Source organism: Mauremys reevesii, linkage group 4, assembly GCF_016161935.1.
Source record: "Mauremys reevesii isolate NIE-2019 linkage group 4, ASM1616193v1, whole genome shotgun sequence".
In the NCBI taxonomy this organism is placed as follows: domain Eukaryota; kingdom Metazoa; phylum Chordata; order Testudines; family Geoemydidae; genus Mauremys; species Mauremys reevesii.
In genome coordinates, this window is record NC_052626.1 from 69,686,458 (window position 1) to 69,703,528 (window position 17,071).

General features: G+C 42.6%; 1 protein-coding gene across 17 annotated transcripts in view; it reads right to left on the reverse strand.

The window, feature by feature from the left end:
• GPHN (gephyrin) overlaps positions 1 to 17,071 on the reverse strand; it is a 572,379-nt gene that overhangs the window by 308,862 nt on the left and 246,446 nt on the right. For 16 of the 17 annotated variants that reach the window (XR_005597335.1, XM_039533323.1, XM_039533330.1 and 13 more), the window contains exon 3: positions 571 to 628. The exons of the other annotated variant lie outside the window; for it this stretch is intronic. Coding sequence is in view for 15 of the 16 variants with exons in the window: in XM_039533323.1 (XP_039389257.1) it covers positions 571 to 628 (58 nt within the window). In the remaining variant the exon portion in view is untranslated. The remainder of the gene's footprint in view (positions 1 to 570; positions 629 to 17,071) is intronic. 17 annotated transcript variants of the gene reach the window in all.

Sequence of the window (17,071 nt, forward strand, 5' to 3'; positions counted from 1 at the left end):
TTTCAAAACCAGGTCAGTTCTATTAAGGTGCCTAAATATGGATTTCGGAACCTAACTTTAGGCAGTCATGTTTTAAAATTCTGGCCACAAACTATAAAGCCTGATTAAAATTGTTGTACTATAAAATACCCCAATCAGTTTCAATAAAGGTATCAAGTCAGAAATTAGAAGGGAAAAACCTTATTGAGTCTTTTAGATTCTGTCAGGTTGATTAAAACTATGTTTTTGCCCTGTGGCGATATAGATAGATGAATATAGCAAATATAATCTGTCATGCTCAGTGACAAAAAAGGACTTTAAAATGTATAAAAAGGACAAAAATGCATTTTTATTTTCATGCTGTTTTTAATTTTAGAGACTGCTCCAAATGGCAGTCAGGTCATCTATTCAATATTTAAAATTATTTTTTACCATTTCCAGTATTTATCAGGTAGGGTATTAAGAGAAGGCCATACACACACTATGCATTCCAAAGCACAAAAGAAGGGAGGAGGGCTTTTTCATGTAACACCTTAGGAATTCTCCCCAGCAAAACACTTCCAGTGTTGAAAGACAATAGTAATACTGTACCTTGATTTCTTCAATTTCGTCTGGCACTATCTTGTATGCAGATATAGTCCCACCCAACCTGAAATTGGGAGAAGAAAATATTCTCATAACCAGTATCACAAAGCATGGAATGTTGTTCATGTTGTCACTGTTATTTCTTAGTATATTAGTTCTGAGTGTTAACTTGGTATTTGAGCAGTTCAGAAAACCTTTAAGTAGTTAAAATGAGTATCAGAAGTAAGGTGTGCTTGGCCAGCCTTAAAGGTAAGATTAGGTCAACCAAGCAGGAATTACCATCATTAGGGCTTTATTCTTTACTTCAACTGTCATTAATTACCGGATTCTACAATTTTTTTTAAATTATAAAAAATAAAATATAATATACCCTGGGGAGTTGGCAAACTAATTTCAAACCAGACCTAAAAACGGGGATAACAAGCTAGTAGGGAGGGGCTGGGAGGAAGGACCTAGGAGATATCAACAGGAATATGCAGTTATTCAGCAAAGAGAAGTACACAGCATGATGGAGCAGATTTTTTGGGGGGTAAAAATAGTTAAATAAAATGGACATGTAGAAGATCTAAGGCTATGTTTTAGTCACAGATATTTTTAGCAAAAGTCATGGACAGGTCATGGGCAGTAAACAAAAATTCGCTGCCTGTGATCTGTCCATGACTTTTACTATATACCCCTGACTAAAACTTGGGGGGAGGGGAGACAGCTCGGGGGGGGGGGAGGGGACGCAGACCAGAGGGGGCTGCAGGTGCTTGGGGTGGGGTCCGCTGCAGGTGCTCATGGTGGGGGATGCGCCACGGGTGCTCAGCGTGGGGAGGGCAGCCTGAGGGGCACCACGGGTTCTTGGGGAGTGGGAGGGGAGTTTGGCGGGGCTGGGACAGGTTCCCTACCTGGCTCCTGGGAAGCAGCAACCTCCAGCCCCAAGCTCTATGTGTTACCTCTGTTCCGCCCCAAACCCCAGTTCTGCAGCTCCCATTTGCTGGGAACCACGGCCAATGGGAGCGGTAGGCGCAGTGTCTGTGGGTTGAGGCAGCACATGGAGCTAGGAGCTGAGGGAAGGGAGTTCCTGTCGTCCGTCCAGGGAGCCCCCCACAGGTAAGCATTACCCCAATCCCCAGTCCTGAGCCTCCCCACACAGAAACTCCTGCTGCTGGGGGGGCTCGAGACTGCCCCAGCAGCAGCCGGTGTGACTGCTCAGACAGCCCCTGGGCCAGGCACACCGGCTGCTGCAGAAGTCACGGAAAGTCATGGAATCCATGATTTCTGTAACCTCCATGACAAACACGGAGCCTTATTAATTAGTAAGTTTCTTATAGGTATTGTGGAAGACATGGATCTTCAGGAGGTATTGAAGAGCCTGATCCAAAGCCCTTTGAAGTTGGAAAGACAACCATTGACTTCAATGGACTTTGGCTGGTATCCCATATGAAGAGAGAGGGTAGCGGCTTTATGGACCAACTCAGGAAGGGCATTCCATATACAGGGACCAACATGGAAGAAAGTCTAGAGATAATTGTGGAAGAAAGAGACAAACAGAACAACTCATTCCTCATAGACCATCAAGAACTACTGGATAGTAAAGCCTACAGAAGGTAAAAACTTCTGGCTGCTATAACTCTGAGCTAGATTTGAAAAAGCAAACAAATATTGAACATGCCACAAAAAAAGCCCCTCAGCCATACACTCCTAAGGTAGCATTGTTTTATGATGGCACTTCCGTGTTGATGTACATTACCAAATATGTGAGGCGGCAGTAGAGATTCATTTTGCTCCACATACCTAGCATACAATTTGGCAGTAAAGGAGTTATAGCAATTCATTTAATTGCCATGGTCATGTAGTTATGTTTTTTTTAATAGTTCACATTTTTAAAAATCCTCCAAAGTTTGAAATCTCCACTTAGAAAATTGCAAATTAAATTTCATCTCCTTAATGATTCTGTGATTTCTTTTATAACTACTTATTTGGGAAGCTTTAATAGATCTACATGTAAATATTAAAAATGAAAAAATTAATAATTACAACACTGAACTTATCATTTTGTTTAGAGAAACATCATATAGTAATATAATCATAACATTTCTCTATTTAGCAGGGCCTTCCAATATTACAGAGTGACCCTCTTTACATCACCTGGGAATGTTGTTTTTGGTTATTTTATTAAATGGAATGAAACTATTGACTCTACTCATATTTCTCAAACCAGGGGTATCTATCAAATGTTAATATTCAAAAAAATTGTACAGGTCTGCTGTTTTTCAGGAGAAGATATTTTGAGTATTAATAAATGGTAACCAAAGACCTGAGTATCTATTTGTCCTTTATTTTGCTGGGTACATAAATGTTGTGGCTTTTTTTTTTTTTTAAACAACATGTCCACTGCATATGCATACAATCTTTTTTTCACAACAATTTCTCCAATATTTATCCTCATTCAGTCTCTATTTTTTAACTAGACTGGTGTGAGGTACCACTGAAAAAATATCTTAAAGAAATTTTATTTTTTTATACTACAAACTAAGGTTGATGGTCCTCATCTCCAGATCAAAGCCCATTTCTCTGGCATAATTTGCCTGTCCAAATTCTTTCCCACCATATCATGCATTGCCATTTTTTTTAAAAAAGAAAGTTGTCTGGAAAGATTGATATGTTGGTTTTAACTTTTGTGTTTCTTAATCAAAGCTTCTAATAAAAATATCATTCTGTATAAAAGATACTTTTTTTAAAAGTTGAGAAACATCATGCCTAAGTAGAAGGTACTGGTACAAGGGGAGAGCGAGCCAGTTATAGTTTTAGTTTCTAAATAAATTAGAAAAGTTTCTTTGGTAAACAGCTGGCCAACTGTACATAGTCTATGGCTTTCCCTACCCAAAGCCCCTGGAGTAGCCTTTGTAAAGGATGTGTATTTGAAGAACATAAGAAAGGCCGTACCGGGTCAGACCAAAGGTCCATCTAGCCCAGTATCTGTCTACCGACAGTGGCCAATGCCAGGTGCCCCTGAGGGAGTAAACCTAACAGGCAATGATCAAGTGATCTCTCTCCTGCCATCCATCTCTATCCTCTGACAAACAGAGGCTAGGGACACCATTCTTACCCATCCTGGCTAATAGCCATTTATGGACTTAGCCACCATGAATTTATCCAGTCCCCTTTTAAACATTGTTATAGTCCTAGCCTTCACAACCTCCTCAGGTAAGGAGTTCCACAAGTTGACTGTGCGCTGCGTGAAGAAGAACTTCCTTTTATTTGTTTTAAACCTGCTGCCTATTAATTTCATTTGGTGACCCTAGTTCTTGTATTATGGGAATAAGTAAATAACTTTTCCTTATCCACTTTCTCAACATCACTCATGATTTTATATACCTCTATCATGTCCCCCCTTAGTCTCCTCTTTTCCAAACTGAAGAGTCCTAGCCTCTTTAATCTTTCCTCATATGGGACCCTCTCTAAACCCCTAATCTTTTTAGTTGCTCTTTTCTGAACCTTTTCTAGTGCTAGAATATCTTTTTTGAGGTGAGGAGACCACATCTGTACACAGTATTCAAGATGTGGGCGTACCATGGATTTATATAAGGGCAATAATATATTCTCAGTCTTATTCTCTATCCCCTTTTTAATGATTCCTAACATCCTGTTTGCTTTTTTGACCGCCTCTGCACACTGTGTGGACATCTTCAGAGAACTATCCACGATAACTCCAAGATCTTTTTCCTGACTCGTTGTAGCTAAATTAGCCCCCATCATGTTGTATGTATAGTTGGGGTTATTTTTTCCAATGTGCATTACTTTACATTTATCCACATTAAATTTCATTTGCCATTTTGTTGCCCAGTCACCTAGTTTTGTGAGATCTTTTTGAAGTTCTTCACAATCTGCTTTGGTCTTAACTATCTTGAGTAGTTTAGTATCATCTGCAAACTTTGCCACCTCACTGTTTACCCCTTTCTCCAGATCATTTATGAATAAATTGAATAGGATTGGTCCTAGGACTGACCCTTGGGGAACACCACTAGTTACCCCTCTCCATTCTGAGAATTTACCATTAATTCCTACCCTTTGTTCCCTGTCCTTTAACCAGTTCTCAATCCATGAAAGGACCTTTCCTTTTATACCATGACAGCTTAATTTACATAAGAGCCTTTGGTGAGGGACCTTGTCAAAGGCTTTCTGGAAATCTAAGTACACTATGTCCACCGGATCCCCCTTGTCCACATGTTTGTTGACCCCTTCAAAGAACTCTAATAGATTAGTAAGACACGATTTCCCTTTACAGAAACCATGTTGACTATTGAATGTATACTGCAAGACCTTACTGTCATTTGCTGTTCCTGTTGAAGCAACTGGACTAAAACTCACAATAATAAGTACTGAGGCTGGTGATATGCATTTGCAAGATTAGGTCTCTATTTTACAGGCACTGATATTCTCCCCCAAGGACATGCTACCCTGGTTCTGTTCATATCATGAAGCACCATCACTGATAATGACAGTACAGCTCTAAGAATATAATTAATTAATATTCCCCCTGCTGGCTCAGCTGTAGACAGAACTAATTATTTTCTAGGTCCTACAGAAGTGAAACCCATTTAGAAAAAAATGCAATGACAAAGCAGTGGAGAATTATCAAATATTTATACAGTTAAATTCTCTCTCTTTTACTTGGCAGAGATGTTTTTTTCTTTCAGCTAGAAAGATACACATGCAGTTAAAATATAATGAAATAGAGCTTTAATTTATTATACATTTGCTTTTTTAATAAAAACATTTTTTTTAAACCAAACAAGATTTGGCTTGTGTGTTCTGGCTATACATCTCTCTACAAGCAGGTCACCTTTAAAAATGATTTGTTTCATGTGGAGTGAAACTGCTTTATGAAAAAGATGTAGGCTATGTCACGGTAGGAAAAATTATTCCTATAATTCACCACTGGTGCACGTTCACTGGTGGTAGCAAAAGTGGATACTGAGGCATAGACAGGATACAGGCATTTTCACCATCATGGTATTTATCTTATGAGCAGTTAGATGACATAGAGTATGTCTACACTGAAAAAAAAAATCGGCTTGCCGTAGGTTGCCGACCCCTGCTACAGCTAAACATTACCAATTCTGTCTGCAAAACATTTCTTAGATATGACCTTTCATAGAATCATAGAATATCAGGGTTGGAAGGGACCTCAGGAGGTCATCTAGTCCAAGATGACCAATTGGTCCTCAAAGCAGGACCAATTCCCAACTAAATCATCCTATCCTATCCATCCACACAGCTAAAACTCTATCACACCTTGAATACTGCAACAGCCTTCTCTCTGACTGTGCCAAATACAAACTTGCTCTGCTCTTTTCCATTCAGAAAAGAATGCTGCAAAGATCATTTTCCTGGTCAACCATAACCCCTTTATTTCAATCCCTCCACTGGGTCCCCTTTCCCTACTGCATCAAACATAAACTTCTTGTATTTACTTTCAAGACCTTTCATAGTCTGCCGCTTCTGGAGGTGACTCTCTCCAGGTTATCAGTAAGTCACATAGGGGGTGGGGGAATAGTAGAGGGATTTACTCTTTTACTGTATTGTAATGTATCTGTTATACAAATAAAGAATGAATTTTGGTTTCCAGGACTGTCTACTTGGCACCTTTCACCAGTGTAAAATTAACATACACCGAAAATTAAAACGGTATCACTAGTTACTAGCCCTTTCTTGAGTGCACTTTCACATAGAGTATGAGTCACTACTGGGCAAAATGCAATACACAATTCTGTGGCCATAATGACTTTGCAAGAAATGGGCAGAACCAATCATTAAAATTCTGTGCACTTCACACAAGAGTAGTAAAAACCTGCCTAGTCTGATCTGATAAGTGCTCCGAACAGGAAGTTAAAGCAGAACAGAAATTGTTCACTTTTATTGGTGTTAGTTTAGCTGTCTTACAAACCTCCCCCAAACAGACAGCCCCACCATGTGAGAATTGGGGGGAAAAGAGGGGCTACACAATGTCACACACATACAGACAGAGGATAATTAAAATGTCAAGAGGAGTGATAAGAAAACAGCATGTCTGAAGAACATGAAAGGCAAACCAAGACTGCAGGCCAGCCCAAGAATCTGTGCATCTGATGTGAACGAAATTGAAAGATATGATTTTAAGATTTCTCTGAAGTACTTTCAACTGTCACTGCCAGCACAACCTCTGTCTGGCAGTGTATTTATATTTTTTAAAACACTAATATTCTGAAAATAAGCCAAAACATGTCAGAATCTCTTTGTATACACCAAATTATTTTCTGTGTAGTTTGCAAGTTAGAATTGTGATGGGCTTTCCCTGTCATTATCACCCTTTTCAAATATCATTTAGAAATACATTTATTCTTCGATGAAATACATATACATTTTTAAACTTCTTAGGTGGCCTTGGACTGAGGCAGTGTTGTTTTGCTTTCATAATCTTAGCTCTGACCAAATATGTCCTTATATGCAGTTCTATGTTTAGGGAGTGTCATGAGAAGCTAAGCTATTGATTCATCTGTTAAACCTTAATAAATGAGTCATGCTCAATGCAATGTAGTGTTCTAAAAATAACTGCAGACAGCTTGGCTGCTGTCATTTGCAGAAGTTCTCAGATGCCACTTTAATTAACATTAATCTTTTCTCAGCAGATCATGCTGTCGAAATGATGCCAAGGCTTTCACAGCTATTAGAAAGCTACATGTCATCAGTGAAATTGTGCTTTCCTCTTTAAAAAAAACAAACAAAAATCCCTCTGCTCATGTTTTTCCAGACCTATTTTACAATTACATTCATGCTATTTACCAAAAGGGAACTCTCTCTTTTGATGTATTTATAAACGAGTCAGACTATTAAAGACCTGAAATGTTATTGGAGAATGAATGTGTGATTGTAAGCAGATCAGAGGACTGGGAATCAGCATTCTTAGGCTTTATTTCCAACTCTAACACTGACTTGTGCAACCTGAGGCAAACTTCCTTAGCCAAATCTTCAAGTCTAGCTGAGCCACATACAATGCAGGACTTAAGGGGGTTAGGCAGCAAACGTACCCTAAAGAAAGGAAGCTGTGCTCTTCCCCAATCCTGGGGGCAGAGATTAAAGCAGACTCAGACTGATCTAATTTATGCAATCTTGTAACGGCCCCCTAGTAACTGTTAAACCTTCCAGAAATTGTCATAGCACATTGTTTTGGCCATGCCACCTACACAACTGAATGTTGGAAGGTACAGAGCTCATATAGATGGCTATATGCCAAGCCAGAATTTCCCTATGCAAAGGAAATGCCCACCTGCCCTGGGAAGGCAGTTTTACATCCACTTTGAGTTGCAGGATGTATCGGATGCTAAGGATCTTCCCTAGCTTCACTCTAAGATGGCTATAATAATTAGGCATGTGACAACAATTTTCTTCTAATTTTGAGCCCACAGGAACATTTGGGAATCTAAATTAGGTTAAGAAATTAAATGATTTGAAGTTCATGTTCTATCAGTTCCTGTCTGTTGCTGACAATAGCAGACAGAGTTAGCTAGAAAATATGATTTTTTCCCTCATGAATGTTCATGGGAAAAATCATAATACAAAAGTTTCCAGTTGGGAAAAAATGGTTTTCCTTTGAAAACAAATGAAAATTAAGAAAGTGTGGAAAAACCTATATTTTCTCCCACCTTTCTACTTTTTTTCAATTTTTGATCATGGTAAAACAATAACAACGTGTGAAAATGGGTTTCCCCCCACTTTCTGACAGTTTTCCAACTGGAAAAAATGCCAGTAATACTTTGTTACTTTCACTCACTTAAAGAAAAGATTAAAAGTAAAAGATTCCCCACTTTTCTAAGGGAAAAAGAAAAAAAAAGTTAAAAAAAGAAGAGGTGGGTATTTTCCCACAATTTCAAAATGGAATAGTTTAAAAGTACTGAAAAATGATGTTTTCCCTCCCTTCAGAAGGGGAAAGGAGCGTTTGATATCCTGCTCTTACTTCCTCCCATAGGGAGAGATCATGGAGATACAATCAACTCCACTTAGTTCCTTCTAACTCTAGAAACCTGCCCATTATACATCTTTGATATCTTCTGCAGTGACGGTGGGAGGCTGATAATAAAATAATAATAATAATTGGAGATATACCTATCGCCTTGAACTGGAAGGGATCATGAAAGGTCATTGAGTCCAGCCCCCTGCCTTCACTAGCAGGACCAAGTACTGATTTTTGCCCCAGATCCCTAAGTGGCCCCCTCAAAGACTGAACTCACAACCCTGGGTTTAGCAGGCTAATGCTCAAACCACTGAGCTATCCCTCCCCCTTCTCTACTTTGGGGTAAGAGGCTGCTCCCTCCCTAATCCTGCATCCTTGGTAAAGATGTCAAGGAGGCCATTGTTCTCCTCCTAATGCAAACAACAGTGTATAGGGGGCAGGTCGCCTTTGCTGCCCTGCATTTGGCAGCACTAAGACTAGGAATAACTCTTTCCTGTCTTGCTGCAATGACCCTTTAAGCACATGGACCAGGGAGGACCCAAACTACACTAAGATAAAAGTCACTTTTACCTGGCTAAGGGAAACCCCACTTCTGTACAGGCCTGAGTGTGGTTTTCCTATGTATGGATGATACCAGAGCAGAGTTTTCCTTAAGAGAGGGTTACTCACCTTATGCAGTAACCGAGGTTCTTCGAGATGTGTCCCCGCCATGGGTGCTCCACTGTAGGTGCGGCAGCGCCTTTGTGTCTGGAGTCGGAGATCTTCAATAGCAGTGCCCATCGAACCGTACATACACAGCTCCCCTCCTTCACGCTGTGCGCAGGATGTATAATATAGCGCTCTGTGGTCCAACTGCCCTCAGTTCCTTCTCTACCAGAGCTTCATGTTACGCTCCGAAGCAGAGGGGAGGACGGCATGTAGTGGAGCACCCATGGGGACACACATCTCGAAGAACCTCAGTTACTGCACAAGGTGAGTAACCCTCTCCTTCTTTGAGTGGTGTCCCCATGGGCGCTCCACTGTAGGTGACTACAAACAGTGCCCCTTGCTGGAAGGTTGAAGTGTCAGAGCTGCTGGTATGACTGAGGATAGGACCTTACGTACAAGGACAGTGTCCATGGAGGAATCTTGCATGATGGCATAGTGTTGGGCGAATGTATCTGAGGACGCCCAGGTGGCAGCCTTGCATAGATCTATGATGGGAGCATTACTGAAGAATGCAATGGAGGTGGAAAGAGCTTGTGTGACGTGTGACCTGATAGAGGTAGTTGGTTGCTTATTGTGAAGTTCATAAGCTAGACACATGCACTGTAAGATACATTTAGAGAGGCATTGTTTCAATATAGCTGTACCCTTAGACCATTTGGCGGTGGATATAAAGAGACGCTGAGGTTTTCCAAATGGCTTGGTTCTATCCCAGTAGAATGATAATGCACATCTCATGTCTAAGGTGTGGAGAGCCACTTGAAAAATAATAATAATAATTGGAGATATATCTATCCCCTAGAACTGGAAGGGACCTTGAAAGGTCATTGAGTCCAGCCCCCTGCCTTCACTAGCAGGACCAAGTATTGATTTTTGCCCCAGATTCCTAGGTGGCCCCCTCAAGGATTGAACTCGCAACCCTGGGGTTAGCAGGCCAATGCTCAAACCACTGAGCTATCCATCCCTCCCCCCACTTCCTGTTGATTTTTGTGCAGTTTGGGAAAAAGGGAGGGGAGATGTATGGGTTGATTCAGATGGAAGGATGTTATAACTTTTGGCAGAAATTTAGACTGTGGACGAAGAGTTACTTTGTTTCTATAAAACACCATATATGGTGGGTATGCCATAAGGGCCGAGATTTCTCCCACACGTTGTGGGCTACAAGAAAGGCCATTTTCATTGCTAGATGTAGATGTGAATATGTTGCCATTGGTTTGAACAGAGGCCTAGGGAAAGGGAAGAGAACTAGGTTGGGGTTCCAGGGCGGGATAGGGACATGTATGTGTGGGTATAGATTTTGAACACTCTTTAGAAATGCTTAACTAGAGGGTGTACGAAAACTGAGCATCCTTCCACAGAGTAGTGGAATGCAGTAATTGCAGCCAAGTGTATGCACAGACTATTAGTTAATCCATTCTGTTTCAGCTGAAGGAGATAGTCCAGTATGAGAAACAATGGGGCATGAGCCACGTCGACCTGCCTTGCAACACACTAAAGGTGGAACCTGGTCCACTTATGTGCATAGGTTCACCTGGTAGTGTTGCGCCTGCTATTTGTTAGTATGTGTCTTACTGACTCTGAACAGGCTATTTCCGGACCCCAGAGCCATGAAGGAGACACACTTTTAGGTTGAGCAGTTGCAGATTGGGGTGGCAAATGTGCCCCATGTCTTGTGAGAAGAACCAGGATGTTGGAGCAAGGATGATAGGCCAACATAGTGTCATCTGAAGCAGGCAAGTGAATCAGATTTGTCGTGGCCATGCTGGGGCTATTAGTATAACCCGAGCATGGTCTTCCTGTATCTTGCATAAGACTCTGAACAGAAGGGGAAAAGGAGGGAAAGCGTAGAGAACTGGTGCATTCCAGGTTATGAGAAATGCATCCCTAAGTGAGCCACGTCCCAGACGTGCTCAGGAGAAAAATTGAGGGCAACAGGTATTGCACTGAGTGGCAAAAAGGTCTATAGTAGGGTGACCCCATTGATGGAATATGAGTTGGAGCACTCTTGTATCTAGCTCCTATTCATGCTTGTGTGAAATAGTCCTGCTCAGGGTGTCCGCGGTAATGTTTGGGGAGATATGCAGCCAACATGGAGATTTTGTTGCGGATACACCAATTCCATAATTTGATTGCTTCTGAGCATAGGGAATGGTATCTCGCTCCTCCCTGCCTGTTGATGTAGTACATGCAAGCGAGACTGTCTGTCATGACTCATAGAGTCTGATGTTTTAAGAGTGGTAAGAAATGACGGCTGGCATTTCAGATTGCCCTCTGTTCTAAGAGGTTGATGCGCAGGCTGTATTCAGTGGGTGTCCATCTGCCCTCTATGGTGTGTTTGCCGAAGTGTGCTCCCCAGCCAATGAGGGAGGTATCAGTGTTTAGCATCATGATACTTGAGGGCTGGAGAAAGGGGAGTCCGGCACAAACGTTTTTGGGATGTGTCCATCACAGCAGAGAGTCCTTGACCTGACATAGCATGGACAGAAGTTTTAGTATGCTGTGTTTTGGGGGGAGGTATAAAGTATGAAGCCAGCCCTGAAGACATCCCATATGGAGCCTTGCATGCTTGACAACAAACATAGCTGCAGCCATATATCCCAGGAGGTGAAGATTTGGAGATATGCGTGCTGAGATTTGGGGGCATATTTGAGTGCTGGGTATCAGTTCTGTTCTGGCTCTGACCCTGTGAGGTGGGATAAAAGCCCCTGCTTGTATGGCATCGAGTAGATCACCAATGCACTCTAGCTTCTGCACATGTCACTGTGGATTTTTCAAGGTTGATGAGGAGACCTAATCTTGTGAAGAGAGTCATTGTTGTATGGACTGCTTAGAGCACTTCGGCCTCTGAAGGAGCTTTGACAAGGCAATCATCTAGGTACAGAAAGATGGTGATGCCTTTTTTCCTTAAGAAGGACACGGCCATTCCGAATACCTTGGGAAAAACTCGCAGTGCTGTGGATAGTCCAAAGGGTAGCACCCGGTATTGATAATGGCCATTGCTGATGACAAATCGTAGGAAGCATCTCTGGGCGGGATGGATGGCGATGTGAAAATATGCATCCTCCAGATTGAGGGCTGAGAACCAATCCCCCTGTTCCAGTACTGGGATTATGGTGGAGAAAGAGACCATCTTGAATCGTTGCAGCTTGACAAACGTATTCAGATAGCAACGGTCCAGGATAGGATGCCAACTACCAGATTTCTTCTGAATAAGGAAGTAGTGGGAGTAGAAACAATGTCCCCTGTGTTGTAAGGGACAGGTTCTATGGCTCCCAGTTGAAGAAAATGTTTCACCTCCCCATCAAGGATGGAGATGTGAGAGTGGCCCCTGAAGAGGGAGGGGGGTGGCAGGGTGGCGTAGCTGGGAATGGGATAGAATATCCATGATGGACTATTTCCAGGACCCATCTGTCTGAAGTGATGAGCATCCATGATGGTAAAAATGGAGCTAGCAGGTTACCAAACTGTTGATGTACTAGAGATGTTACAGATGGGAGGGATGGTAGGTTTGACTGGAGCTGATGAGAGGTTCTCAGGACCTTGACCACATCTTCAAAATTGTTGTTTAGCGGAAGATGTATGAGATGGTGCTCTTTGTGCGGATGGTTGTTTGCGCCTGGTGTGGAGTCTTTCGTGACAACGTTGGTTATCAAACAGTTGTTGTGGATAGTATGGTTGGGGTCGCAATTGTGGGGGAAGCTGGTATTTCCATGATTTCTGTTTTGGCTGTGGGATGTATATTCTGAGAAATCGTAAGGTGGCACGGGAGTCTTTTAAGTAATGTAAGGCATTGTCGGTACATTTGTAGAAGAGTTTTTGTCCCTCAAAAGGCACCTCCTTAGAGAATCCCGAAAGGTGTACCAGGATACACATCTCATTACTACTGAGGTAGCAATGGATCGAGCTGCCATGTCTGCTGAATCTAGGGAGGTCTGCAGAGCTGTATGGGTTATTAGGTGGCCTTCAGCTAACAGGGGAAGGAATTGCTCTTTTTTTTGCCTCTGGTAGGTCTCAAGAACTGATCAAAACTGGAGGAGCTTTGTTATAGTTCTACTTGGCCATGAGGGCCTCATAATTAGAAATTCAAAATTGGAGGGTAGTGGACAAATAAGATTTCCTGCCAAATAAATAAAACCGCTTAATTTTTTTTTCACTCTGGCAGACAATCTGGCATCCAAAATACTGTATAAAATATAGCCATATGAAACACCATCTGAAAATAGTCATTCTAGGACAGGGGTCAGCAACCTGCGGCACGCATGCCAAAGGCAGCACACGAGCTGATTTTTACTAGCACGATACTGCCAGCTGGGGTCCCAGCAGCCAGCTCTGCTCAGCCCACTGCCGGCCTGGGTGAATGGAACCCCCAGCTGGCAGCAGGCAGAGCAGGGCCGGCGGCCAGGACCCCAGCTGGCAGGAGCTGGCTGCTCAGCCTGCCGCCGGTCTGGGGTTCTGTCCGCCGGCCATGCTCAGCCCACTGACGGTCTGGAGTTTGGGCCGCTGGCCCCTTGCCAGCCAGATCTTGGCCGATAGCCCCACTCAGCCCACTGCCGGCCTGAGTGAACAGAACCCCCGGCCAACAGCAGCTGAGCGGGGCCGGCGTCCAGGACCCTGGCTGGCAGGAGCTGGCAGCCAGAACCCCAGACCAGCAGCAGGCTGAGCAGCTCAGCCCGCTGCCAGTCTGGGGTTCCAGCTGCTGGCCCCATGCCAGCCGGGGTCCCGGCCATCAGCCCCGCTCACCTCACTGCTTGTCTGGGGTTCCAGCCGCCCAGTCCCCTGCCAGCTGAGGTCCGGGCCTCCGGCCCTGCTCAGCTCTCCTGCCAGCCTGGGGTATCGGCAGACAGCCTAGGGCTCTGTTCCTGGCCTGGTCTCAGCGCTCTACAGTGCTTATCAAAAATTACTCTACAATTAGTTTAAAAACTTAAAAACTTTGTATATTACAGTAATCGTTAAAAATGTATAATGTTAATAAATACGTAAGTTTGATTAAACAAAGTAGTTGTACTTATGTGCCTGTGCTTAATTTGTGTTTTTTAAGATTTATCTTCTAACAAAATCTCAGATGTCTCGCACCCCCAGAAAGGGCATTTTGCACCCCCAGTGGATGCGTGCACCTCAGGTTAAGAACCACTGCACTAAACTGATAAGATCTGCATTTTAATTTAATTTTAAGTGAAGCTTCTTAAACATTTTAAAAACCTTGTTTACATGCAACAATAGTTTAGTTATATAATATAGACTTATAGAGAGAGACCTTCTAAAACCATTACAATGTATTACTGGCACGTGAAACCTTAAATGAGTGAATAAATGAAGACTTGGCACACCATTTCTGAAAGGTTGATGACCCCTGTTCTAGGATAAGAACACCATACATAAACTGCTCTTCAAATGTTTTCTTAGAGGGAAGATCAGTATTTCATGGTTTCTAGTGCCATGGTTCCAGTAGATTACAAAAAGAGAGGGTGGTACTGCATCTGAACTGGGCTGCAAGGATAGCTCTTTGCTCAGAGTTTCCAGTTTCTAAACAAAATATCATTTTAATCTGCTTTCAAATGCAGAAAGAATCTTAAAAATGTACTGCCATATAGAAGAAACAATTTGTGTGTTGGATAACTACATGTTTACAGAAGCGAGTAAGGATTTTAGACTGTTCCATCTGATTGGTAATTTAACTATGGAAGTCATACATTAAATCAGACAGACAGGAATGTCAACTAGGTTTAAGGAAAAATGTGCTCAGTGACTTTGAAAGTTCCCACTAGGGCATCACATACTTGACTGGCCAGCTCATTAAACAACATGAGTAGGATTTTAAGCTTCATGAAAGAAAAAATATGCAGAACCAGACAAATCATCCTCATAAAAACAGCCATAAATTCACATGGTTTAGACAAAGAAGAAAAGCCTTTCAAAAGCCATTAGAGATTTAGGCCATGTCCACATAGGGATAAAAACCCAAAGCTGGCCTGCGTCAGTTGACGCAGGCTCATGGGGCTCCAGCTCCAGGGCTGGAAAACTGCTGTGCAGACATTCAGGTTTGGGCTGGAGCCTGAGCTCTGGGACCCTGCAAGGGTGAAGGGTCCAGCAATTTTTAGCCCTGAAGCCTGTGACCGTGAGCCCATGACAGCTGACCTAGGCCAGCCACAGTTGTGCTGCAGGGTTTTTAATCCCTGTGTAGATATACCCTTAGTTTGTAGGCTGAAGACTCCAGAAAGCACAGTGGACTATTACAATAGGGGCAAAGGTAATACATTCTTCTTTCTTATTTTGCCTTACAGGAGGCACTTTTTCATTGGGTTGGGTATTTTTAAAGTAAGTACATTTCTATGAGGGGCACAGAGAATCTGCAGCAATACAGTCAGTACTGGATCATCATGGGGCAGTCACACATTGCCCAAGTGAAGGGAATTTGTTGGGTGTCTGACAGTAAAATGAAGAGTACTTGAGGCACACCTTAGAGACTAACAAATTTATTTGAGCATAAGCCCTGGCTACACTACTATTTTTAGTACGCTAGATCGAGGAAGAGGGTAAATTTTGTTCAAAGAAAGGTAAAAAAATAAAGGTGTGTGTGTGTGGTATACTGGAAGTATAGGCTTCTGAGATAAAAAGTCACAGGTACTGTTGGTGTTGGAGGACAATCTGGAATGAATCATAATATTTAGATGGAAAAGATGTAGTCTATTCCTCATTCATGCCAGGCAGGTTTGCGCCCAATAAATCTATCAATGCAACATAACATCAATGATAGTAAGATGACAGAACAAGATGACTAACTTAGGAGAGTGTGTGGAGGGCATGTGCAAACAGTTTAGGGTCCAGATTTAAAATGAATAAGACACAGGGTTCATAAGCGGCAAAGAGTTCTGTGGCACCTTATAGACTAACAAAGGTATTGGAGCATGAGCTTTCGTGGGTGAATACCCACTTCATCGGACGCATGTCGTGGCACAACATGTCGGATGCATGTAGTGGCACTATATGCATCCAACAAAGTGGGTATTCACCCACGAAAGCTCATGCTCCAATACCTTTTTAGTCTATAAGGTGCCACAGAACTCTTTGCCGCTTTTACAGATCCAGACTAACAAAGCTACCCCTCTGATATAAGGTTCATAAGGTACTCTGTATCAGAAGCTGTTTAAGGGTATGTCTTCACTACCAATGTTAAAGCGCTGTCATGGCAGCGTTTTAACATGGCTATGTAGTCGTGGCTCCAGCTCTCCCAGCACTCTAAAAAACCCACCCCCATGAGGGGAGTAGCTCCCAGCTCCCAGCACTGGTGCACTGCCACTTTACAGCGCTGAAACTTGCATCACTCGGGGAGATGTTATTTCACACCCCTGAGTGAGAAAGTTTCAGTGTTGTAAAGTGGCAGTGTAGACAAGGCCTTAGGTAGTTCCTCTTTAAAACACTTCCACACCTCAGTAATTACAAGAAGGATCTTGGACTCTCTTAAAGACTGGCAGCATAGCAATGATTTGGGGGATTTAACCCCTGGATGCTAATCCCAGCTCTGAGACTGACTTGCTGCGTGCTCTTGAGCAAGTTAGGTTCACGTCTGGTTGCCCTCTTTATTCTCTGCTCCCCATCTCCAGCCAAAAGTCAATCATCTGGAGTGTACTCACACACAATCCAAAACTATATGTGTACTTTACATGCAAAGTTAGTTTTTCTGCCTTGTCACTTCAACCATATAATCTCCTTTTTCTCTTTGCATCCTTCTACTGGTTCCCCCTTTCCCACTGTATCAAATAAAAACTACCTGCCTTCATTTTTAAGGTTCTTCATAGTCTATGTTCACCCTACCTATTGCTTCTT